General features: G+C 42.8%; 1 protein-coding gene and 1 pseudogene across 1 annotated transcript; both read right to left on the bottom strand.

Annotated features, from left to right (window-relative positions):
* Positions 1 to 137: 137 nt before the first annotated feature.
* snrnp27 (small nuclear ribonucleoprotein 27 (U4/U6.U5)) lies at positions 138 to 8644 on the bottom strand. Its single transcript, XM_023978758.2, has 6 exons — positions 8467 to 8644; positions 5490 to 5613; positions 4943 to 5058; positions 1483 to 1562; positions 928 to 992; positions 138 to 500 (listed from the first exon to the last, which is right to left on the bottom strand). Exons 1-6 carry the CDS (start codon positions 8501 to 8503, stop codon positions 446 to 448), a joined length of 477 nt encoding a protein of 158 aa, XP_023834526.1. The 5' UTR covers positions 8504 to 8644; the 3' UTR covers positions 138 to 445.
* A 447-nt stretch (positions 8645 to 9091) lies between these two features.
* The window catches only part of LOC111957556 (beta-adducin-like), a 30627-nt pseudogene continuing 12351 nt past the window's right edge, over positions 9092 to 27367 (bottom strand).

Raw genomic sequence — 27367 nt, 5'->3', positions numbered from 1 at the left:
AAATCACACCCATTACAACACTTTCCTTCAAAAATATTCTCAGACCTTTCAGCAATCAATTAACTATCCCACTTAGAGCTTTACATTTCAATAATTTGGCAATTTACATAAATCGTAAAAATGAGAAGGGATCATGATCTGAATTAACATTTTTAATCTGACTCAAAAACACCCTAATTAAAATGCACCCTGAAAAGCATATTGACCCAGYCATGTTGACCACAAGACTCATTCTTAAAATAAGCTAAACATATTACAGAAACATGTCATTATATTCAGTTGCATGGGTCTTTGCATAACTTATATGCAGTGCAGGGAGTCAAAATGAAAACAAATACATAATACAAAAAAATAAACTTCTATCACCAAAACACAGTCTAGAGACTACAAGGCTAAAATAGTATATTTTAGGGAACATCAATGAGTATGTTCTATTTATCCTACTTCAAGCAATGAAGTCCAGAGGTCTGTTGAATCCACCTTTTCTGTTCATGTACTGCCTGAAAAGAAAAAAATAAACAATACAAAACTGTTAACATTACATCATTGTCCACCAATAGGAGAGCTGATATGTCTGCATAGAAACACCTGCAGAGGTGATTGGCTGCAATGAGCATGGTCACTGTTCCGACTGCTCAATATCAGCCAGGACCTTGTGCCTTGCAGTTGGAATTGTTGATTTATAAACAAATTAAGCTAGTTGGTGCATAAATCAACAAGATACGCTACTTAATAACAGGTGACCTGAATGTGATGGAAAATAAATAATATCCTAACAAGAGATATGATATACTAAATGCAGTCTATTACAGCATTTTCACAACTACATGTGAGCAGCTCCACCCAATGTTGTAATTTAAATGTTATTTGTGAAATAAAAAGCCACATAAGCCAACTCTTGGGGTTAATGATAATGAATCAACAGACCTGTATTTCCTCTTCTGAGACACATTGATAGCATGCGCATTGACTGCTCCATTGGTCTTCTTCCCCTGTTGGCAATGACAACCACATTAAAACATCACACATCCAAAAACATGAGGTTGTTCACCATTCATTCACCCGTGGCAATAAACAATTAAGTTGTATCAAACCAAAACAACTTCCTGCAATAAAAAAAAAAACTGCCAGACAAATGGAGAGACCTACTTGAACTACTTTGAAAATAATCACACCCATCTCAGATGATCTTAGTCTTACAACAAACTGTTTACCAAAAGTGGAGTGTGTCAAGTTCTTAGAAATCAATATTATAATGATTGTTAGATCTTTAATTCTTGTTGGTGAAGTGCACCGTACAATCAGTTAGTTTTAGAAAACTGTGCCCCCTTGTGGTGAGTTGGACAATTTCAGAAATTACCTGTCTACAGGATAATTATTCTGCAGACTCCAGACTAAATAAAAGCATCTAATATCTACAGATATCTTTGGCAAGCCTAACCAGGAACCTCTAGATTTGAGACGAGTTGACAGAATCCTTACCTTTGTGGTGTCAAAGTTGCCAAATCCCATAATCTTCATCATCTCAATCTCCTCTTCTGTCTTTCCCTGCATGTCTTCCTCTATAAACAATACACAATTTTAGACACTGACATGCAACAGTAGTATTTCTCCATATTCTCACAGAAGGGGTGCATCCCAATTAGCACGTGCACCCCCCACACAGTACCAGTCAAAAGTTGAGTCAAAATAAAGGAACCTTTGAATGAGTATTTTCTACATTGTAGAAAATCAAAACTATGAAATAACATATGGAATCATGTAGCTACCAAAAAGGTGTTAAATGAAAATATATTGTATATTTGAGATCATTCAAAGTAGCCAACATTTGCACACTCATTATCTCAACCATCTTCATGAGGTAGTCACCTGGAATGCATTTCAATTAACAGGTGTGCCTTGTTAAAAGTTCATTTGTGGAATTTCTTTCCTTCTTAAACTCACGAGTCACCATCCCGGATCCGGGAGCATCCTCATCAGTAAAAAAGCTGACTAGCATAGCCTAGCATAGCGCCACAAGTAAATACTAGCATATAAATATCATGAAATCACAAGTCCAAGACACCAAATGAAAGATACACATCTTGTGAATCCAGCCATCATTTCCGATTTTTAAAATGTTTTACAGCGAAAACACAATATGTATTTCTATTAGCTAACCACAATAGCAAAAGACTCAACCGCATATTTTCACCATTTTTTTACCGCATAGGTAGCCATCACAAAACCGACCAAATAGATATAATTAGTAACTAACCAAGAAACAACTTCATCAGATGACAGTCTTATAACATGTTATACAATAAATCTATGTTTTGTTTGAAAAATGTTCATATTTCAGGTATAAATCATAGTTTTACATTGCAGCTACAATCACAAATAGCACCGAAGCAGCAAGAATAACTACAGAGAGCAACGTGAAATACCTAAATACTCATCATAAAACATTTATGAAAAATACATGGTGTACAGCAAATGAAAGATAAACATCTTGTGAATCCAGCCAATATTTCAGATTTTTTAAGTGTTTTACAGAGAAAACACAATATAGCATTATATTAGCGTACCACAATAGCCAACCACACAACCGCATTCATTCACCGCAAAGGTAGCGATCGCAAAAAAACAGCAAAAGATATAAAATTATTCACTAARCTTGACAAACTTCATCAGATGACAGTCCTATAACATCATGTTACACAATATATATATATGTTTTGTTCGAAAATGTGCATATTTAGCGGTACAAATCGTGGTTTTACAATGTGAATACGTAGCCAAACTGCACAAAATTATCCGGATATATTTCTGACACTCACCTAATCTAATCAAAGAACTCATCATAAACTTTACTAAAAAATACACGTTGTACAGCAAATGAAAGATACACTAGTTCTTAATGCAATCGCDGTGTTAGAATTCTAAAAATAACTTTAGTACGACATACAGCTTACGTTATAGCGAGACAGCGCCTGCAATGAGGGCGGAAAATAGTACTAAACATTTTCCACAGAAATATGAAATATCATAAATGGTTCCTACTTTTGCTGAGCTTCCATCAGAATCTTGTACAAGGAGTCCTTTGTCCAGAATAAATCGTTGTTTGGTTTTAGAATGTCCTCTTCGTCTGTCGAATTAGCAACCAAAGCTAGCCAAGTGGCGCGAAGTTGTCCATCTTCACCAAACGCAGAGAACGGAAAACGCCAAAACTCCCGATAAACGTTCAATAATCTGATAAAACTATATTGAAAAAACATACTTTACGATGATATTATCACATGTATCAAATAAAATCAAAGCCGGAGATATTAGCTGTCTATACCGAAAGCTTTTCAGAAGGCAATCCAGGGTTCCTTCCCGCGCCTTGCTGGACAAAYGAAATTTGGGGTCACGTCATTCCAAGAGCTCTTYTTCGACCTCAGATCWAGCTAGACACCCCATTRCACCTCRCACTGCCTGTTGACATCTAGTGGAAGGCGTATGAAGTGCATGTATATCCATAGATTTCAAGCAAATGAATAGGAAGGCCCTGGAACAGAYCCTCGATTTCAGATTTTTCACTTCCTAACAGGAAGTTTGCTGCAAAATGAGTTCTGTTTTACTCACAGATATAGTTCAAACGGTTTTAGAAACTAGAGTGTTTTCTATCCAATAGTAATAATAATATGCATATTGTACGAGCAAGAATAGAGTACGAGGCAGTTTAATTTGGGAACGATTTTTTACAAAGTGAAAATAGCGCCCCCCTATTGACAAAAGGGTAATGCATTTGAGCCAATCAGTTGTATTGTATTGTGACAAGGTAGGAGTGGTATACAGAAGATAGCCCTATTTGGTAAAAGACTAAGTTCATATTATGGCAAGAACAGCTCAAATAAGCAAAGAGAAACAGTCCACCATTACTTTAAGACATGAAGGTCAGTCAAGTCAGAAAATATCAAGAACTATTCTTCATGTGCAGTCGCAAAAACCATCAAGCGCTATGAAACTGGCTCTCATGAGGACGGCCACAGGAAAGGAAGACCCAGAGTTACCTCTGCTGCAGAGGATAAGTTCATTAGTTACCAGCCTCAGAAATTGCAGCCCAAATAAATGCTTCAGAGTTAAGTAACAGACATAAACTCAACATAAACTGTTCAGAGGAGACTGCTTGAATCAGACCTTCATGGTCAAATTGCTGTAAAGAAACCACTACTAAAGGTGACTAATAACAAGAGACTTGCTTGGGCCAAGAAACATCGAGCAATGGACATTAGATCGGTGGAAATCTGTCCTTTGGTCTGATGAGTCCAATTGTGAGAATTTTGGCTCCAACCACCATGTCTTTGTGAGACCCAGAGTAGGTGAACGAATGATCTCTGCATGTGTGGTTCCCACCATGAAGGAGGTAGTGTGATGGTGCTTTGCTGGTGAAACTGATTTTATTTAGAATTCAAGGCACACTTAACCAGCATGGCTAACACAGCATTCTGCAGCGATACGCCATCCCATCTGTTTTGAGCTTAGTGGGACTATCAATTGTTTTTCCACAGGATAATGACCCAAAGCAAAAGCAGCCAACCAGTGCTCAACATATGTGGGAACTCCTTCAAGACTGTTGGAAAAGCACTCCAGGTTAAGCTGGTTGAGAGAATGCCAAAAGTGTGCAAAGCTGTCATCAAGGCAAAGGGTGGCTACTTAGAAGAATCTAAAACCTATTTTTATTTGTTTAACACTTTTTTGGTTACTACATGATTCCATGTGTGTTATTTCATAGTTTTGATGTCTTCACTACTATTCTACAATGTAGAAAATAGTAAAAATAAACACCTTGAATGAATAGGTGTCCAAAAGTTTGACTGGTACTGTTTATATACACACAGGGCTCTGGTCAAAAGTACTGCACCATGTAGGGAATCGAGCGTCATTTGAGACACATACAAGTTCATAGCAGATAAACCACCTGAGATCTGATGCTCCTTCACTGGCTTATCCTTGGAATCCTTTTTATCTTCATCATCACGCCTGTCCTTCTGCCTGGAGGGGGAGCCGGAAGAAGAGCGCAGCCGACGAGGAGACCTAAAGACAAGAGACAGAGATAGCTGGTGGACGGGTTATCTAGGCCGAGGTCCCATTCTATATCCTTCTTGAAGTGTGCACAAATCATTTTCCTTTATGGACTGGTTTAACAAATATGGTGGAAACTGGAAACACTCCCCCCACCCCAATCCAATGCTTGTCAATTCTTGAGGATGAGGAAGTGCACATTTGGGGAGAAGGGTGTAGAATTGGAATACAGCCCTAGTGATACTTTTGCAGTACATAAATAGTCAAACTTCCCCCTAAGAGCACAAGGAATCACAGGCTCTTTAGCCAGATATATTTATGTCAATGGGTGTGTAGACCGAGGTTACACCACATAGGCCTAGAGAAGTAACCAATGACCCTGTGCGAGTCTACTGTCAACCCCCTTTTAGTTGAGATGTCTCACTGGGGGTCTTTTCTCTCACCTTGAGCGTCGCCTGCGGGCTGGAGAGCGCGAGCGGCTCCTTCGCCTTTCCCGAGAACGGGAGCGTTCCCTCTCCCTGCGCTTTCGTTCGCGGTCCCTTGAACCCGAGCGAGAGCGTCGTCTCTCTGCACACGAGGAACAAACAGACCAAGACATTACTTAATATGGCGGAGGACCAAGAACAGCATCCATGTTATGAATCCTTACATTAATAGAATTTTGTTTAGTGAATGGGTTCAATAAAATGTTGTACTACCTCGAAGTAAAGATGTTGCTAAAGTGTTGAATAATTTCTCTGTATATGCAGGGGGTAATTTCTCCAAAATACAAAAGTATATAATTTTTTTTAGCACGTTATATACCGCCAGACTAGCTCTGGTCCAGGTGCATGCAACAGAGGCGCACGCAGGTTGTAGTGAAGATCCAACGCATGCACGTGGACCAGAGCTAGTCTGGTCGTTTTTGTATTTAAWTTTTTTTTTGACACCCTGTGCATACAGAGAAAGTATCCACAGAGTAGAGGCAACTCGTAGTTGTTGTGTGATGGACCAGAGAAAGACGCACCAGCTATGTTCATAGCCCAGTCATAGACCAGTAGAGGCTGCTGAGGGGAGGACGGCTTATAATAATGGCTGGAGTGGAGTAGTATCAACCACATCTGATACCATTCCAACCATTATGATGAGCTGTCTTCCCCTCAGCAATCTCCACTGACTACAGGGACGTCAAACGTTCAGCCTGCTGCACAGACCCTTTGGACACTCTAGTCTAGAGCGCCTGGTTAAATGGTGATTATGAGCATTTTTTTTWATTATCTCTAAATGGTTAAACTACTGAGAAATATAAAGTAGGTGATTATTGAAACAAATCTGTGTTTAACTTACTATCACGATAAATTAAGCTATACATTAATAAGATATGGAAAAAATGTAATGTGTTACTTTCCATGATGTGGACAGTATTTGTTAATACATTATACAAGCGGCCATTTTGATAGCATCGGGGACATCAAATTTTTACCTCAGATCGGTGACAAGATCAAGTGCTTAAAACAGATCAATATATTTGGTTTTGTAATGTTTATTTTGTCATATGCACTGGGGTTTGCAGGATTTAGTTTTTTTTTTTTTTTTTTAATAAGTTTTTAAATGACACTGATACGCACACCAATTGATTTCAACGTGATAACCGATGAGAGACTACAAAATAGTGTTGCGTTTCTTTCTGTTTTGGTGACCCCTGTATCAAAATGCAACATTCCAAAATGTAGCTGACTTATGCAGGTTGTCCTCTAACCAGTGATGTAAAAAGATCTCCAGTTTCCATTAGGTTTTTCAGTTGTGGTAGTCAACAGAAGGGTTAACCCAGACATCACAGGGGCTATAAAGATGAAGCATTCATTTAGAACGTTCTCACCACCAAACGATAGGGAGTTGAAGTCCAGTCACGGGTAGTGGGAGAGGATGAACTAGGTGAAACTGGGCCAACATTCTGCTAATTTTCTCATCGATGAAACATCTGATCTCAATACATCATGTTCCCAAAACTACAATATGTTACAAACACAGTGCACTAAGCTTTAGACTTAGTGTCTGAAAGACTGCAAGGTCAAATTGAGGTTGTGCACAAACACTTCCCAGAGGAGATCCTATGCTACAATAGCTCCCGTTTGGCTTTGTCCACCTCCTTGCTTGTTCTGCCCACTATGCTTAATTTTCTCCCACTATAAACGACACAGATGAACTATATTGGGTTAGTTAGATCTTTGACGACAGCATCTTCTCGCCAGGGTAGTTTTGTTAAGAACCCAGACGCTTGCTCTAACGTTAACATGCATTGTTTGCGGTACAGTTTTGGAAACATAAGGAACAAATCAGTTATCATTTTCTCAAAACAAAAAAGGTTAAATTACTACACACATTAAAATCTGTTTATGTGACAAAACAAGCAAGTATAGCGTAGAGAATCATTGTACAATCTAAATCACTGTGATAAACATTTTCCATAACCAAAAATATTGTATTTTCAGCTGGTTTACGAAACCGAAAGTAAAACACACAAAAACGAAACTTGGGCACGGGAAGCATAGAAAGAAAGCACATAAAACAGATCTACCGCTTCTTAGACTTGCTTTCAATGAGAATGACAGATCTATAATCTGGTCGTGTTGCCCAAAAAGTTACATACTGCAGCTTTAAATGGCTTTAGGGTTTACACACTGCCATGTGTCTACTTCACCCCTACAGTTGACCAATCACGGATGAAGGGGTTTAGACTTCGGCAAAATACAAATAGCTGAAAAGACTGCAAAGACCAAAACATCACAAAATATATGCATTAACTCTTTACGATGGGAATTATGTGGACAGCTTTACAGCCTTGTTTCTGAAAACAGACTAGACAGAGGACTACCTGCGCTAATTAGCTATATGCGTTATCGAACACCTTTGTGTAAACGGAAGACTGAGTCCACACACGTGTTGTCTATGGGCTACAACTGGGTCAAAACCGATTAAAACAGTGTTCACTAAGTGTATATTTTTGCATTTGTTAAATTAACGTTATTTATGTGACATGAAAGTAGGAGGCTTTATGTTTCTAGAAATGTATAGCAATTGAGAACCCATTCACGTTTAGTTGCCGTATTTGGCTGCCAAAGCCAATCAGTCTCTAAACAGAACATGTAACGTAAAGGTCCTTTAACTATAGTCCGGAGTAACGCTGTTTGGCTCCTTTACTCCATTATGGGCTAGCGTGTACACAATTAAAGGTTAACCAGGTGACTATAGTTTACCTTTAATGTTTAGGGCTACACGTAAATGTTAGTTGCGAGACCGAAATAGAGCGGTTATTATTATCATCATATTGCTAGCTAGAACACATATGGACCTGTTTGTAAATAACATAGGATGCTACTGTAGCTAACTTTAGCGAATTGCTATTATTATCATCGTTGGTTATTCATTGCTAATACAAACCTCGTTTTGGTGGGGATCGGCTTCTACTTCTGCCCATTTTTAGGGCCTTATTAAGTTCTTCAAATAATAAGTKAAGTGAAAACGTCGACAATTTAACAGATTTCTGCCGTTTGATTTCAGTAACTCATTGCTGTTCTCTCCGCAGATTAAAAAGACAGGAAACCGGAAGCCCTTAACACAGAAAGCTATATTTACTGCCCCCTAGCGGGCTGGAATGGATATGAATAGCGTTACCTGTTGATTTCGTAAGTTCATGGATGAATCTCAATTGCATCCTCCTCGTGTCCTCTCTCATCGCCTCCTTCTCAAAATCCATTGGATGATAAAGCCAGAGGTCCCGCTGCTCTGACCATCTTCCCCAATGGGTTTTGAGCAAGAGGCGAGAAGAGAGAATAGGACTCGAGAGTATACAATAAAACATTTCCCGATGTCGTTATAAACAAAAACATATCTAACCAAGATGCATTAAAAAATAATATATATATATATGTCGGCAAACATTAAGAATATTATTTTCCCTAAGTATCAGAACTAGAACTGGACTTTACTGTACCTGACACTCATATGATCAAGTAAAGTACAGTTGCTAGGTTAACAAACAAATAACAGATCAAACCAAACTGGATTGAAATCAACTTAATATTTAATGACTGGTACATTTTAACCTTGGAACTTTTCACTTTACATTCTAATATGTAGATAATGTAAATAATACATTAAAAAAAGATATCACACATCAGCATTTAGATAACAGCTACTGATCATAAAAATAATTACAGCTGTAAAGACGTATTTTGTACACATATTTCAAATACAATTTTGGGGATAAGTGGAATGTTTAGTGCCTTTTAGTTGGGCTTCAGTTTGCAACATCAAGCAACAAGTTTATTCCATAATGCGTATATCATATCCTTGCTTGGTATTAGTGGCATTTATAGCTTTCAGGTTAATGTTGGGAATTACATTTTGTAAGTATTTATTTTCTTTTTTCCCCTGCTGTCTATGCCTTGAATAGTTTGTTTAAATGGAACAAGACTTCTGCCAAAAAGAGCACATTATTATACCTGCATAATTCTACATATACTGCACCTGTGCTCGCATTACTGTACATACCTGTGACCTTCATCTGACTATTAAAAACAAATAAATATGACAAGACCAGGGGGTGSCTATGAGGATGCTTCAATGCAACATTGGTTTATATGCATATACGTGTCAAGTGCATTACTTCTCATCATAAATAAGGGGTGCATAATTCAGTTGGAGTGTTGTTGATTCTATTTCATTTTGCATTGTTGTAGATTGTTTCATGATCATGTGTGAGTTGTAGAGAAACAATATTGCAAAAAAAACATAGAATTAGAATTACTTCTAAATCCTATGCACAAAAACAAGTAATGTTTTAACAAATTGTTTGATAGAATAGATAGAAGCGGGTGGGCACAAAGACGTGATGAGAGGGACTGAACCATACTTTTAGGAAACTTGAGTGAGTGTGTTTGCCTCTGTGTATGTGGCTAGAAATGGAGTGGTTTGTGTCAGAAGCATTTTACATGTCCCCTCAAGTTTCAGCTTTCTCTTTCTGCTCTTTCTTCTTGCTCTTCTTTAGAAATGAGGGGGCCTTGAACTTCTTTTTCTTCTTGGAGGGGGACTTGGATGGGGATCCCTCAGGGGTGTTGCTGGGCAGTTTAGCGAGTGGCACAGCTGGGGGTGTAGAAGTGTCATTGGTAGACAAAGCCTTCATCCCTTTCTCCAGCTCTTCCGTGGTCTGCTTCTCCTCCTCTCCATTCCCATTCTGCACTGCCGTGGAGGCTGTCTTAGTCTCATCTTGTTGGATAATTGGCGTAAAACAAAACAAAGAAAGAAATGCAATCAGATTAAATGGCTTTGTTTGTGTTATCAGCATGGAACAGTACACAGCAGACATGTCATGTCATTGCAGTTGTGCCCAACATGCTTGGCTATTGAGAGTGCAACAACTTCTTACAGTTTGTTTCTCAGTACTTACTATTGAAACAATATCTCAGTACCAGAGGGGTGCCCTATTAGTCAGTGTAGACAGACGAACATAGACAAAGACGAAGACAGAGACCGAAGGAGAGGGGTACATACAGTAGGTGTGGAGACAGATGGCCGTCACAAGACAGCGCTGAAATGTGGCACATTTACAAAAACAACAACAACAACCACCACCAAACCTCACATCATCAGAACTGAAATCCCATGTTACTCAGACATTGAAATTCTTATACAATATTGTTCTAATTGAGATTCATGCACATCACTCCATGCATTGATATCAATGCATGTTTAATGCAAAAGTCCAAGTTACACATCTCAATTTGGATTTAAATATTTTAGGAAATATTTCATATCACCTATACTGATGCCCACATTTAGTGACTGTCAGCGCAACAGGCATTGTCAATGAGCAGTTGAAGAGGCACATAGTGGAGGCAACAGTACAGGGTCCCGCATATTATCATGTAGGAATTTGAGCAGTCCTTCTCTCCTGTATGCAAAGCAAGCAGAGACAGCTGAGTGTGTTCAGCACTCCCGGCCGAGTCTCACCTGAGGGTGGAGGGTTGCAGGGGTGAGGGTTGTTGGTGGGGGAGATGGCTGGGGGAGACTCCTTCTTGTTCTCCACCTCATCCCCTACTGACGCACGCACGCACGCACGCACGCACGCACGCACGCACGCACAGACAGACAGACAGACAGACAGACAGACAGACAGACAGACAGACAGACAGACAGACAGACAGGAGCGACAGACAGAGCACAGACAGACAGACAGACAGACAGACAGACAGACAGACAGACAGACAGACAGACAGACAGACAGACAGACAGCAGACAGACAGACCAGCAGACAGACAAGACAGACAGGACAGACAGACAGACAGACAGACAGACAGACAGACAGACAGACAACAGACAGCAGACAGACAGACAGACAGACAGACAGACAGACAGACAGACAGACAGACAGACCAGACGACAGCGTAGACGAGACGACAGACGAACAGACACAGACAGACAGACAGACAGACAGACAGACAGACAGACAGACAGACAGACAGACAGACAGACAGACAGACACAGGAGAACATAGAGAGACAGCCAGTGTGGGGTGAGGAGTACATAGAGCTAATTCTAGTCAGCAATGTGCAAGAGTTGTGAGGCAGAGTTAGGAATGAATTAGGAATAGGTGAAAGAAAGAAAGACACATTAACTGTACAGTCTGAGGTTACAGTGCTGTAAGTATAGCGAGCAAGAGAGATAGGAGCAGGTGTAAGTAATTAAGGCAACATTTGGAGAGAGGGATAGTGTAAACCACATGCAAAGTGTAAGTGAGGGATAGCTTCTGGTACAGATATAGGATCTTAATTTGATCACTCTTTTGTTGCTGAGAATTTTCCTGCACCGTGAGCTTGTGAGCTTCGTGATTTACATAAATTCACTGAAAACCCACACTAACACTGTTACATTAACAGTATTGCACATTTCATGTAGCTTACTTTTAGCCAGGTAATAACCTAACCACTGATCAAGCAACATTATGGACTAAATGTTAAAATTCTATTGCTGAAGGATTATTTTGCTGTGACAATATAGTTCAAATTAAGATCTCTATCTGTAGCAGTGCACTTACCATCTCTGTGACCTTCTGCTTTCCTCTGCACCTCCTTGCGGTACTCCTCCAGCTCCTTGTCTGTCAGCTGGTTAAATGGGTTGGGGGTCTCCGGCTCAAGTTTTGCAAGTTCTGCCGGGTCTGGAGACTAGGATGAAAAGGAGAAGGGAAGGATATTATAATTTCTGTGGTTTTGTTAATCATTGTCAACCCAAGGGGTTTCCCCATCTCATTTCAGTTTCAACACCCAAATAATGACTACCCAGAAAAGATGTAGGTTGCTAAGTCTTCCAAGTCTTCTTTGTGTTTGCTCCCAAGAGAGCTCATTGGTTTGTCTTCATGGTTCATGTCTTCTCAGACCATCTTATTTATTTGTTTACCTTGTTGACTGAGAGCACACATTTTTACAGCAACGTGCAGATTTTTCTGGACCTGGGGAAGAGTAGCAGGGTGGAAGGTGAGGGGTTGAATTKATTAATTAATGAATGATACAATGAGAAGCAGGGGAGTGGGATGATTAGTGGGGATGGTTAGGCGGTCAAAGCAGCTTCTGCAGCTGGGTTAGGAATTTTATTTAACCAGGACAACAGGTTAATCATCACATCTCTTGCGACAAGACCACAGGGCCTCAGTTTTTATATATTTTTTWAATAATATTTAATTTGAATGGGTTTGGAAACAAATGTAAACAACCACACACATACAGTTGAAGTCGGAAGTTCACATACACCTTAAACTCAGTTCTTCACAATTCCTGACATTTAATCCTCGTAAAAATTGTCTTAGGTAAGTTAGGATCACCACTTTATTTTAAGAATGTGAAATGTCAGAATAACAGTAGAGAGAATGATTAATTTCAGTTTTTATTTCTTTCATCACATTCCCAGTGGGTCAGAAGTTTACATACACTCAATTAGTATTTGGTAGCATTGCCTTTAAATTGTTTAACTTGGGTCAAACGTTTCAGGTAGCCTTCTACAAGCTTCCCACAATAAGTTGGGTGAGTTTTGGCCCATTCCTCCTGACAGGGCTGGTGTAACTGAGTCAGGTTTGTAGGCCTCCTTGCTCCAACACGCTTTTTCAGTTCTGCCCACAAATTTTCTATAGGATTGAGGTCAGGGCGTTGTGATGGCCACTCCAATACCTTGACTTTGTTGTCCTTAAGCCATTTTGTAACAACTTTGGAAGTATGCTTGGGGTCATTGTTCATTTGGAAGACCCATTTGCGACCAAGCTTTAACTTCCTGACTGATGTCTTGAGATGTTGCTTCAATATATCCACATAATTTTCCTACCTCATGATGCCATCTATTTTGTGAAGTGCACCAGTCCCTCCTGCAGCAAAGCACCCCCACAACATGATGCTGCCACCCGTGCTTCACGGTTGGGATGGTGTTCTTCGGCTTGCAAGCCTACCCCTTTTTCCTCCAAACATAACGATGGTCATTATGGCCAAACAGTTCTATTTTTGTTTCATCAGACCGGAGGACATTTCTCCAAAAAGTACGATCTTTGAACCAGACTTGTGGAGGTCTACAGTTTTCTTTCTGAGGTCTTGGCTGATTTCTTTTGATTTTCCCATGATGTCAAGCAAAGAGGCACTGAGGTTGAAGGTAGGCCTTGAAATATATCCACAGGTAAACCTCCAATTGACTCAAATTATGTCAATTAGCCTATCAGAAGCTTCTAAAGCCATGACACCATTTTCTGGAATTTTCCAAGCTGTTTAAAGGCACAGTCAACTTAGTGTATGTAAACATCTGACCCACTGGAACTGTGATACAGTGAATTAAAAGTGAAATAATCTGTCTGTAAACAATTGTTGGAAAAATGACTTGTGTCATGCACAAAGTAGATGTCCTAACCGAGTACCCAAAACTTTAGTTTATTAACAAGAAATGTGCGGAGAGATTGAAAAATGAGTTTTAATGACTCCAACCTAAGTGTATGCAAACTTCCGACTTCAACTGTACATCTACACATATACAGTACATACTGTACATATACACACAGCAACAGCACAGCCTCCATAGAATTCATTACATAACAATAATAATAATAATAATAATGTAGAGCTCTCTTTACTTGCACACAATATACTGTAGCTTGGTCGCCGGGCCCTGCCACCAAGGGTCCACCACCCTGAAGGCCCCAACCCAACACAGGGCCTCAGTTTAACGTGAAAGACAGAAATACAGTACATCAAATCAAAACGTAAAAAACAAGCATTTACACATTCTCCTGCACTAGCCATTAACCACAGCACTGTAGGCCTAGTACTTGATCCTTACCGGTGGACTATCATCCGTTATGACACCGGCTAGTACTTGGGACTGGGGTCCTGCTGTTTTCATGTCCTGCCGGTTCTGCTGCCTGATCTGGAGATAAACAACAACATCAACAACAACCCGAAAGGCTGAAAACCCAGAACCAAACCATGCGATCCCTGTGGTATATCCATACTGTGACATCGTGGCTTACTGAGAGCATTAAGGCAGAAGTACCTTATTTCGTGTTTCCAGCACCTCTTGAGGGTTGGTAAAAAGAGGAACAAACTGATTTGAGTTCTCAATCTTGATGGCTCCACTACCTTGTTGCATCTCCTCTGTCTTCAGCCACTAAGGAAGGGGAGATGACAGTGTTACAGGTCAGGAGTTCTGCAGCATTACCCATCCCATAAACATACCATAAACATTGCTTCAAATGGTTTTCCTCCATCAACACATTTGTGCTTTCAATTACAAAAACAAATTGACATTTCTCTTAAAGTTTCTCTTAAATGAGAGAGAGAGAATGGCATTTGGCTGGGCAATGTGTCTTTCTTGAAGGACATCCTCCTGATATTCTATTGTATATAAACAGCCTTGGCTGCTTGACTCTGCATTCATGTTTTAATAAAATCATAGCCATCTTTTTAAACCATTATTTTAATACAGTGTTGTTGTTGTCATTTTTTATGCAGTGTTATTATTATCACACGTGTTCTCAGACAGATGGACAGAAACATCACTATCATGCCTTTCCTTTCCACCACCAGAGGGCAGACTCAGCACTGCAGTAATCAACACCAGCACTGGGCATTCCCCTGCAATGCAGAGGACAAGAGAAAGAGAGAGTGGGAGGTACAGAAGAGGAGAGAGAGATGGAGAGAGAGAAAGGGGGAGAGCTAGTCTCCTCCCCCTGCCTGGTGTATGAGGGTCTCTGCCTGCCTGGTATTGTTCTGTCTGAAAGGACTCCATTGCTGGAGCTCTCTGTAGCCATCTCTTTCCCTGAACTATTATAGCAAACAGCCTGTTTTTAAATAACTCTCCTTTTCATGCACACATGAATTAGTGGCACACGCATAGCTTTTAATAGCTGTTAAAGGCTACATCTGTTATTCATATTCCTTTGTGGAAATGCTAATATAATAGATATTCGAAATAAAAACAACAATGTAAATCTGTTAGATTACACTGAACAAAAATCTAAACGCAACATGCAACAATTTCAAAGATCTTACTGAGTTACAGTTCATATAAGGAAATCAGTCAGTTCAAATAAATTCATTAGGCCCAAGTCTATGGATTTCACATGACTGGGAATACAGATATGCATCTATTGGTCACAGATACCTTAAAAAATGTAGGGGCGTGGATCAGAAAAACAGTCAGTATCTGGTGTGACCACCATTTGCCTAATGCATCTCCTTCGCATAAAGTTGATCAGGCTGTTGATTGTGGCCTGTGGAATGTTGTCCCACTGTCGTACACGTCGATCCAGAGCATGCTCAATGGGTGACATGTCTGTGAGTATGCAGGCCATGGAAGAACTGGGACATTTTAAGCTTCCAGGAATTGTGTACAGATCCTTGCAACATGGGTCCATGCATTATCAAGCTGAAAAATGAGGTGATGGCAGTGGATGAATGGCACGACAATGGGCCTCAGGATCTCGTCACGGTATCTCTGTGCATTCAAATTGCCATTGATAAAATGCAATTGCATTCATTGTCTGTAGCTTAGGCCTGCCCATACCATAACCCCACCACCACCATGGGGTACTCTGTTCACAACATTGACATCAGCAAACCCTTCACCCACACGACACCATACATGCTGTCTGCCATCTGGCTGGTGCAGTCGAAACCGGGATTAATCTGTGAAGAGTACACTTCTCCGGCCTGCCAGTGGCCATCGAAGGTGAGGATTTGCACACTGAAATCGGTTACYACGCCGAACTACAGTCAGGTCAAGACCCTAGTGAGGACAACGAGCACATGCAGATCCCTGAGATGGTTTCTGACAGTTTGTGCAGAAATTATTTGGTTGTGCAAACCCACAGTTTCATCAGCTGTCCAGGTGGTTGGTCTCAGACGATACCGCAGGTGAAGAAGCTGGAATCGGAGGTTCTGGGTTGGCGTGGTTACATGTGGTCTGCGGTTGCGAGGGCGGTTGGACGTGCTGCCAAATTCTCTAAAACGACATTGGAGGCGACTTATGATAGAGAAATTAACATTACATTCTCTGGCAAAAGCTCTGGTGGGCATTCCTGCAGTCAGCATGGCAATTGCACGCTCCCTCAAAACTTGAGACATCTGTGGCATTGTGTTGTGTGACAAAACAAAATATTTTAGAGTGGCCTTTTATTGCCACTAGCACAAGGTGCACCTGTGTAATGATCACGCTGTTTAATCAACTTCTTGATATGCCACACCTGTCAGGGGGATGGATTATCTTGGCAAAGAAGAAATGCTCACTAAGAGGGACGTAAACTAATTTGTGTACAAAATAAGCTTTTTGTGCGTATGGAAAATGTCTGGGATCTTTCATTTTATTTATTTATTTATGTTGTGTTTATATTTTTGTTCAGTGTAGTATCCATTACCAGTTAGCATAAATGTTGGAATGAACATTGATTTGACAACAGAGATTGAGAATGGACACAAAGGAGGTAGTGGTACTAGTCTATGTACTACCTCCTAGGTTCCTCCCCAGTCCCCCTCTGAAACTAAGTAAGAAAGAAAGCCTTGTCCGAGCTAGACCGGCCCATAGGGCAGTAGCCTATCTCCTGTTTCTGTATTGAGAGGCAGCTTGATGTGCAAGTACACCCCTGGACAGGCCGCTAGTCCCCCACTCTACTAAGGCCCTCCTTATTGTGATGTGCTGATGTCCGGGGCTAGCCTAGCTCTCAGGTACTTACTGTGGTGTGCTGGTGTCCGGGGCTGGCCTAGCTCTCAGGTACTTACTGTGGTGTGCTGGTGTCCGGGGCTGGCCTAGCTCTCAGGCACTTACTGGGTGTCTAGTGTCCAGGGCTGGCCTAGCTCTCGGGTACTTACTGTGGTGTTGCTGATGTCCGGGGCTGGCCTAGCTCTCAGGTACTTACTGTGGTGTGCTGATGTCCAGGGCTGGCCTAGCTCTCGGGTACTGTACTGTGGTGCTGATGTCCGGGGCTGGCTAGCTCTCAGGTACTTACTGTGGTGTGCTGGTTGTCCGGGCTGGCTTGGTCCTTTACCTCAGGTAGGAGTTGGGGGTGTTGAGCCAGCGTGTCTTCGCCTGCTGCTGCGGCTGGGCGTAGGGGTGCTGGCGGGGTAACGGGTGCCCCCTCCTCCTAAAACTGGAAGGGTGGACCGTGGCGGGTACCTCCACCCTCTCCGTGTCCGAGAGCGCTCCAGCAGCACGGGGAAGCGGTAGGCGTAGCCGGTACGGTAACCCTGGAGGGTGGGGAGAGGGAGGTTTAATGTGTAATGTCCCTGTCATGTCCAGTACTGTGTGTCTGACTGATGTATTGTCAATGTCCAATGTCCAGGGGTACAAGTGATCCATATGATCCCCACCCTGAAGTTTAAAGTAGGTTAGACCTGTGTCTGGACCACTGTTATTTTCTGGATTTTCTAAGTACTGTTTATGGTGGATGTTAATTCATTAAGGTAGGGGGAGAGATATCTATTTTAGTGCACGTCTTAAAGAACATTATACCTGCCCTATTCTTAATGACTGTCCCCATTACAATACTTTGAGAATTTTTGCACCATTGTAAATCATTCCACTACATTGAGAATGCTTGCAGCATTGTACATTTGTTTCTGTGTTGTGATCTCACCGAGTGTCCAGGGTCCTCATGAGAGCCTCAAACTCGTGCTCCCGGTCGACTCTTGGTCAGGGGCCGAGGTAGACCGGCCCAGCCCACGGTGCCTGCAGCGATGGGTTTGTGGGATGGAGCGGTCCAGCATGATCAGGTTCTGCTCTCCTCCAGCACTGCACAATGCTGACACCTGTCAGCACAACACAGGATTGCAGCAGTGTGTTATGCTTAGTGTTTGGCAAGCGTACAGTTACAGTACTGCACATACAACAGTCACAGTACAAGGGTACTAAGGCAAGGACAAGCAATCAGGCGTGAAACTGCCAAAGCTGTTCATGCGAATGCTATCACTCTCTCTCTTACACATACACACAAAGTCAACGAGCTAACATTCTGGCAGTTCTCTCTCTCTCTCTCTCTCTCTCTCTCTCTCTCTCTCTCTCTCTCTCTCTCTCTCTCTCTCTCTCTTGCTCTCTCTTTCTCTCTCTCTCTCTCTCTTTCTCTCTCTCTCTCTCTCTCTCTCTCTCTCTCTCTCTCTCTCTCTCTCTCTCTCTTTAGCTCTCTTTGTTTCTCTCTCTCGTGCACACACAGTCACTGAGCTATGAGTCTGGGAGTTCTCTCACTCTCTCTCAATGGGGCAGTCAGAGTTGTGCCCCAAGCCTTTGGCAGGATGGAGCAGGCTGGATGGATGTCAGTATGTGTGTCTCTGTACCTGGATCTGACAGGCAGCCTGGATGTGGTAGATGGTGTAGAAAGCCTCTTCCACTGACTCCCCCAGGGCCACAATACCATGGTTTCGAAGCACCAGCACCTAGGAATAAAGATAGACTTCAGCAAGTGAAAAAACACTTATAGTGCAACCCTCTAGTAACCTCAGAGTACATACAGTCGTGGCCAAAAGTTTTGAGAATGACACAAATATAAATTTTCACAAAGTCTGCTGCCTCAGTTTGTATGATGGCAATTTGCATATACTCCAGAATGTTATGACGAGTGATCAGATGAATTGCAAGTCATTGCAAAGTCCCTCTTTGCCATGCAAATGAACTGAATCCCCKAAAAACATTTCCACTGCTTTTCAGCCCTGCCACAAAAGGACCAGCTGACATGTCAGTGATTCTCTCATTAACACAGGTGTGGGTGTTGACGAGGACAAGGCTGGAGATCACTCTGTCATGCTGATTGAGTTTGAATAACAGACTGGAAGCTTCAAATGGAGGGTGGTGCTTGGAATCATTGTTCTTCCTCTGTCCATCATGGTTATCTGCAAGGAAACACGTGCCGTCATCATTGCTTTGCACAAAAAGGGCTTCACAGGCAAGGATATTGCTGCCAGTAAGATTGCACCTAAATCAACCATTTATCGGATCAGCAAGACCTTCAAGGAGAGCGGTTCAATTGTTGTGAAGTAGGCTTCAGGGCGCCCAAGAAAGTCCAGCAAGCACCAGGACCGTCTTCTAAAGTTGATTCAGCTGCGGGATCGGGGCACCACCAGTACAGAGKTTGCTCAGGAATGGCAGTAGGCAGATGTGAGTGCATCTGCACGCACAGTGAGGCGAATACTTTTGGAGGATGGCCTGGTGTCAAGAAGGGCAGCAAAGAAGCCACTTCTATCCAGGAAAAACATCAGGGACAGACTGATATTCTGCAAAAGGTACGGGGATTGGACTGCTGAGGACTGGGGTAAAGTCATTTTCTCTGATGAATCCAATTTCCGATTGTTTGGGGCATCCGGAAAAAAGCTTGTCCGGAGAAGACAAGGTGAGCGCTACCATCAGTCCTGTGTCATGCCAACAGTAAAGCATCCTGAGACCATTCATGTGTGGGGTTGCTTCTCAGTCAAGGGAGTGGGCTCTCACAATTATGCCTAAGAACACAGCCATGAATAAAGAATGGTACCAACACATCCTCCGAGAGCAACTTCTCCCAACCATCCAGGAACAGTTTGGTGATGAACAATGCCTTTTCCAGCATGATGGAGCACCTTGCCATAACTAAGTGGCTTGGGGAACAAAACATCAATATTTTGGGTCCATGGCCAGGAAACTCCCCAGACCTTAATCCCATTGAGAACTTGTGGTCAATCCTCAAGAGGCGGGTGGACACCCGGGTGGACACCCAAATTCTGACAAACTCCAAGCATTGATTATGCAAGAATGGGCTGCTATCAGTCAGGATGTGGCCCAGAAGTTAATTGACAGCATGCCAGGGCGGATTGCAGAGGTCTTGAAAAAGAATGGTCAACACTGCAAATATTGACTCTTTGCATCAACTTCATGTAATTGTCAATAAAAACCTTTGACACTTATGAAATGCTTGTAATTATACTTCAGTATTCCATAGTAACATCTGACAAAAATATCTAAAGACACTGAAGCAGCAAACTTTGTGGAAATTAATATTTGTGTCATTCTCAAAACTTTTGGCCACGACTGTACACTCTTATTTTTCTTTGACCCTGTCATCACAATTCTTATGGTTTCACAAAAAATATAGTAAATTGAGCTTATGTTTTCCCTATTATTGGAGATATTTGTCTCAAGCAGCAAATGAGCAGTATCAGAACTAAATCACAAGCATGTCACATTAACCCCTTGTTCTGCTGTAATGTCCTCACCTTACAGGTGGGCCCTAGGCTCTTCTGGAGCCCCACTCTGTCCTCCTCGTCCTCCATCAGCCTGTTGTAGTCGTAGTACGCTACCTCACCCACCAGCAAAGCCTCATGGGACAGCGGCAGGAGGCCACACTTCATGGCTGACACCTGCACACACAGACAACTAACTATAAGTCACAGTAGGATTTAGCATGGTTTTTCATGACGCCTAATCTTATATTGTCATCTAATACATTGTTATATTATACCTATTATTACTGTACATTTTAGTCATTTATCCAGAGCGACTTACAGTAGTGAGTGGATACATTTTTCGTACTTGTCCCCCGTGGAAATCGAACCCACAACCCTTGTGTTGCAAGCTCCATGCTCTACCAACACACCTCCAAATCTCAAGTGCAGGAGTACTACTACCGGGTGAGTCCTAGGACTCCACTCCATTAGAAAAAAACATTCTAAACTAATTACAGATGTGCAACAAGTGTGTGTGTGTGTGTGTGTGTGTGTGTGTGTGTGTGTGTGTGTGTGTGTGTGTGTGTGTGTGTGTGTGTGTGTGTGTGTGTGTGTGTGTGTGTGTGTGTGTGTGTGTGTGTGTGTGTGTGGTGTGTGAAGGTGTGGGTGCCTCACAGCGGTAGTGGCGGGGGTGTGGCAGGTGCAGCAGACAGCGTACGTCTGGCCGGGTGGAGTAAATGGCTGAGTGAAGGCTGAAGGACCCCAGGTCTACCCCCAGGGGGGTGCTGCCCCTCTCCACCACCTCCCCCAGGATGTTCACCTTCACCTGGGAGGAGACAACTACGCATCAACACCACCAGCAGCAGCACTGAGATGAGTTCTATTTGGTTTTTACACTCGTTTGGATACTTAGTTGTTCCTGACAAAACTAGCACCTGTATATATTTATGTAATGCCTATTACAGTCCTATTACAGTCCTATTACAGTCCTATTACAGTGCATATTACCATTTTTATTATAATGCAAAGCAAAACAAAAAAAGGTTGCTTGATGAAGACATTCTGTGACTGAGGTGAGCAAAAGCATTATTTAATAAGTTGACTGAATAATTAGTACTTATCTATGTCAACCAGAAACAAATCAGCTTATGTTTTATCATACAATATCAAATATGGTTCAGGGTTAACAAGCAGCACACTTATCACTGAATATTTGTTTTCCAATGAAGTGGACATCTTTAGTTTCCTTTGTGACTGTGGCGCATCGTTAGCACAGTTAGAACAATGAGACAGATATTTCACCAGTGGTATAAATGTGAAGCATCRGGTTGGTGTTTCCACTCACCACCAAATATGGTTATGAGAGGAAGCCCAGTGGCCGGCAGTGGGAGAAGATTGAGCGAGACGGATGTTGGCAGACATTCTACTAATTTTCTTATTGATGAAACATTTGATCTCCATACAATTTCCTGTTTCCAAAACTATCTGTAACAGAGTGGACTGTGTAACAGAGTGGACTGTGTTTTGTAGACTTTACCCTTTGCCAAAGCTTCAAAAAAGTGCATTGTTTACAAGGAGTGCAAGGGAAATTGAGTTATTGCACACACACACTTCACAGAGTAGGTGTTCCCTAATGGAAATATGAAAATAAATGCTTGAACGCTCTGCCCACCTCCTTGCTTGTTCTGCCCACTATGARTCCTTTGCTCCCATTGGAAACGACAGACTCTGGTCTATCTTGGGTTAGTTATAAAAAATCTTCGACATTAGTAGTGAACTCACCAGGCTAGAGGCAGTGACCTCACCATAGGCCAAGCCATTGGGCGGAACCAGGAAGTGCTCCTGTTCCTTACTGACACGCAGCTGACAGGAGACAACACACACACAACTCTGTCAGATATCAAACTTTACAAACAGAGAGAGGGATAGAGATAAGGAAGGGATGGGTAGAAAAACAAACAGAGAGAGAATGAGGCCAAATGTAAAAATAGAAAGCACAAAGAGACAGAGAAAGTTAAGTAGTGACAAAAAAGCTGTGATGTTGTCCTTTCAAAATTAGTTCCATAAGTGCATAGTCAAGTATCTGCTTCAAAGTTTCAAAACCTGCATACAATTTTACCCTCATGGACATTGTAATGGTAATTATGTTACTAAAACCATCTCTTTTGACAGTAGTGCTTTTTTGCATTGTCACAATATGGTTCTAAAAGAACAAAGCAAAATAATGAAAGAAAGACCAAAAGAGTGTGTCAACCAGGCAGGTCTACTCACGGTGAGGCAGGTGTGGCTGAGCTGGGCCCAGCCGTAGAGGTCCAGAAGGCGGTGGACACTGGCTAGTTTACAGCGCATCAGCCTCTCTCCCTTCACCATGCTGCTGGGCTCCGAGCCATGCAGGTCATTGATGGGCGTCACCATCATCATGCCTACACAGGGAAAGATTGAAAGTAGAGAGGAGTCAATAGCAGATCAGAGAACATTATCTTGTGTGTTTGTTTGTTAATCTTTTGGTCAGGTGATTTACTTGTCTGTGTCTTGGTGTTAGACATGTATTTGATATGTATTTGAACCTGTACATCCATGAATATGTTTATTTATGTGTGCATGTTTTATTTCTGAGTGTGTGTGTGTATGTGCGTCCGCATGGCCATGCGTGTGTGTGTGTGTGTGTGTGTGTGTGTGTGTGGTGTGTGTGTGTGTGTGTGTGTGGTGTGTGTGTGTGTGTGTGTGTGTGTGTGTGTGTGTACCTACACATTACCTGTACTGGAGGGGGAGGTGGATAAGGCGGCAGGGGAGACTTGAGAGGCCATGTAGTCAGCTATCTGCCTCAGAGCCCAGAGGTTGGAGCTGCTGCCTCCCTTCTTCATCTGTCTGGATCAGAACATCCAGCTCCTCCCGGAAAGACTACACACACACACCACACACACACACACACACACAACACACACACACAACCACACAACCCACACACACACACACACCACACACAACACACACACACACACAACACACACACGCAGCACGCAGCATGCATACGCACGTACACACACAGGACAGCTATTAACATGGTAGTTAAAATACACCCACAATTAGCCTGAGAGCTAAAACACTCAGAACGGTGCAGGCTAGTTGCTAGATTATTAGAAACTGGTTGCTAGATTAGGGTTGGAGTGAAAAGCTACAGGATGCTAGCCTCTCCAGGAACAGGGTTGGAGAGCCCTAACATAGACTGACCAGGTGAATCCAGGTGAAAGCTATGATCCCTTATTGATGTCACTTGTTAAATCCACTTCAATCAGTGTAGATGAAGGGGAGGAGACAGGTTAAAGAAGGATTGTTAAGCCTTGAGACAACAGAGACATGTATTGTGTGTGTGTGCCATTCAGAGGGTGAAGGGTTATGGTAGTAAGTGCCAGGCGCACCGGTTTGTGTCAAGAACTGCACCGCTGTTGATTTTTTATTTGTATTTTTTTTATTTCACCTTTATTTAACCAGGTAGGCTAGTTGAGAACAAGTTCTCTTTGCAACTGCGACCTGGCCAAGATAAGCATAGCAGTGTGAACAGACAACACAGAGTTACACATGGATAAACAATAAACAAGTCAATAACATGGTAGAAAAAAAGAGAATCTATATACAATGTGTGCAAAAGGCATGAGGTAGGCAATAAATCGAATAATTACAATTTAGCAGATTAACACTGGAGTGATAAATCATCAGATGATCATTGCAAGAAGAGATACTGGTGTGCAAAAGAGCAGAAAAGTAAAAAAATAAAAGCAGTATGGGGGGTGAGGTAGGTAAATTGGGTGGGTAGTTTACAGATGGACTATGTACAGCTGCAGCGATCGGTAGCTGCTCGGATAGCAGATTTTTAAAGTTGTTGAGGGAGATAAAAGTCTCCAACTTCAGAGATTTTTGCAATTCGTTCCAGTCGCAGGCAGCAGAGAACTGGAAGGAAAGGCGTCCAAATGAGGTTTTAGCTTTAGGGATGATCAGTGAGATACACCTGCTGGAGCGCGTGCTGCGGGTGGGTGTAGCCATCGTGACCAGTACTGAGATAAGGCGGCACTTTACCTAGCATAGCCTTGTAGATGACCTGGAGCCAGTGGGTCTGACGACGAACATGTAGCGAGGGCCAGCCGACTAGGGCATACAGGTCGCAGTGGTGGGTCGTATAAGGTGCTTTAGTAACAAAACGAATGGCACTGTGATAAACTGCATCCAGTTTGCTGAGTAGAGTGTTGGAAGCTATTTTGTAGATGACATCGCCGAAGTCGAGGATCGGTAGGATAGTCAGTTTTACTAGGGTAAGTTTGGCGGGCGTGAGTGAAGGAGGCTTTGTTGCGGAATAGAAAGCCGATTCTTGATTTGATTTTGGATTGGAGATGTTTGATATGAGTCTGGAAGGAGAGTTTGCAGTCTAGCCAGACACCTAGGTACTTATAGATGTCCACATATTCTAGTCGGAACCGTCCAGGGTGGTGATGCTAGTCGGGCGTGCGGTGCAGGCAACGAACGGTTGAAAAGCATGCATTTGTTTTACTAGCGTTTAAGAGCAGTTGGAGGCCACGGAAGGAGTGTTGTATGGCATTGAAGCTCGTTTGGAGGTTAGATAGCACAGTGTCCAAGGAAGGGCCGGAAGTATATAGAATGTGGTCGTCTGCGTAGAGGTGGATCAGGGAATCGCCCGCAGCAAGAGCAACATCATTGATGTATACAGAGAAAAGAGTCGGCCCGAGAATTGAACCCTGTGGTACCCCCATAGAGACTGCAGAGGACCGGACAACATGCCCTCCGATTTGACACACTGAACTCTGTCTGCAAAGTAGTTGGTGAACCAGGCAAGGCAGTCATTAGAAAAACGAGGCTACTGAGTCTGCCGATAAGAATATGGTGATTGACAGAGTCGAAAGCCTTGGCCAGGTCGATGAAGACGGCTGCACAGTAATGTCTTTTATCGATGGCGGTTATGATGTCGTTTAGTACCTTGAGCGTGGCTGAGGTGCCCCGTGACCGGCTCGGAAACCGGATTGCACAGCGGAGAAGTACGGTGGGATTCGAGATGGTCAGTGATCGTTTGTTGACTTGGCTTTCGAAGACCTTAGATAGGCAGGGCAGGATGGATATAGGTCTGTAACAGTTTGGGTCCAGGGTGTCTCCCCCTTTGAAGAGGGGATGACCGCGGCAGCTTTCCAATCCTTGGGATCTCAGATGATACGAAGGAGAGGTTGAACAGGCTGGTAATAGGGGGTGCGACAATGGCGGCGGACAGTTTCAGAAATAGGGGGTCCAGATTGTCAAGCCCAGCTGATTGTGATGGGTCCAGGTTTTCCAGCTCTTTCAGAACATCTGCTATCTGGATTGGTAAAGGAGAAGCTGGGAGGCTTGGGCGAGTAGCAGCGGGGGGGTCGGGGCTGTTGGCCAAGGTTGGAGTCGCCAGGAGGAAGGCATGGCCAGCCATGAGAAATGCTTGTTGAAGTCTTCGATTATCACGGATTTATCGGTGGTGACCGTGTTACCTAGCCTCAGTGCAGTGGGCAGCTGGGAGGAGGTGCTCTTGTTCTCCATGGACTTTACAGTATCCCAGAACTTTTTGGAGTTAGAGCTACAGGATGCGAATTTCTGCTTGAAAAAGCTGGCCTTTGCTTTCCTCGACTGACTGCGTGTATTGGTTCCTGACTTCCCTGAACAGTTGCATATCGCGGGGCTCTTCGATGCTATTGCAGTTCGCCACAGGATGTTTTTGTGCTGGTCGAGGGCAGTCAGTCTGGAGTGAACCAAGGGCTATATCTGTTCTTGGTTCTGCATTTTTTGAACGGAGCATGCTTGTCTAATATGGTGAGAAGTAACATTTAAAGAATGACCAGGCATCCTCAACTGACGGGATGAGGTCAATATCCTTCCAGGGTACCCGGGCCAGGTCGATTAGAAAGGCCTGCTCGCAGAAGTGTTTTAGGGAGTGTTTGACAGTGATGAGGGGTGTCGTTTGACCGCGGACCCGTGGCGGATACAGGCAATGAGGCAGTGATCGCTGAGATCTTGATTGAAGACAGCAGAGGTGTATTTGGAGGCAGGTTGGTCAGGATAATGTCTATTAGGGTGCCCATGTTTACGGATTTAGGGTTGTACCTGGTGGTTCCTTGTGATTTGTGTGAGATTGAGGGCATAAAGCTTGGATTGTAGGACTGCCTGTGTTAAGCATATCCCAGTTTAGGTCACCTAACAGAACAAACTCTGAAGCTAGATGGGGAGCGATCAATTCACAGATGGTGTCCAGGGCACAGCTGGGAGCTGAGGGGGCGGTAGCAGCGGCAACAGTGAGAGACTTATTTCTGGAGAGATTAATTTTTAAAATTAGAAAGTTCGAACTGTTTGGGCATAGACCTGGAAAGTATACAGAACTTGCAGGCTATCTCTGCAGTAGATTGCAACTCCTCCCCCTTTGGCAGTTCTATCTTGACGGAAAGTGTTATAGTTGGGTATGGAAATCTCAGAATTTTTGGTGGCCTTCCTAAGCCAGGATTCGGACACGGCAAGGACATCAGGATTGGCAGAGTGTGCTAAAGCGGTGAGTAAGGCAAACTTAGGAGGAGCTTCTGATGTTGACATGCATGAGGCCAAGGCATCTCTCTCTGTTG

The sequence above is a fragment of the Salvelinus sp. IW2-2015 genome, linkage group LG33, assembly GCF_002910315.2.
Source record: "Salvelinus sp. IW2-2015 linkage group LG33, ASM291031v2, whole genome shotgun sequence".
In the NCBI taxonomy this organism is placed as follows: Eukaryota; Metazoa; Chordata; class Actinopteri; order Salmoniformes; family Salmonidae; genus Salvelinus; species Salvelinus sp. IW2-2015.
Note: the sequence above shows the minus strand (reverse complement) of the source record. Positions and strands in the feature narration are given on the sequence as shown.

What these genes read in the sequence shown, in the direction of transcription:
- snrnp27 (XM_023978758.2), bottom strand. Translation starts at nt 8,503, where the DNA reads ATGGGCAGAAGTAGAAGCCGATCCCCACCAAAACGAG. An exon ending in GCCCGCAGGCGACGCTCAAG is followed by an intron (nt 5,059 to 5,489) that starts GTGAGAGAAAAG and finishes TCTTGTCTTTAG; the next exon opens with GTCTCCTCGTCGGCTGCGCT. An exon ending in GCAACTTTGACACCACAAAG is followed by an intron (nt 993 to 1,482) that starts GTAAGGATTCTG and finishes CATTGCCAACAG; the next exon opens with GGGAAGAAGACCAATGGAGC.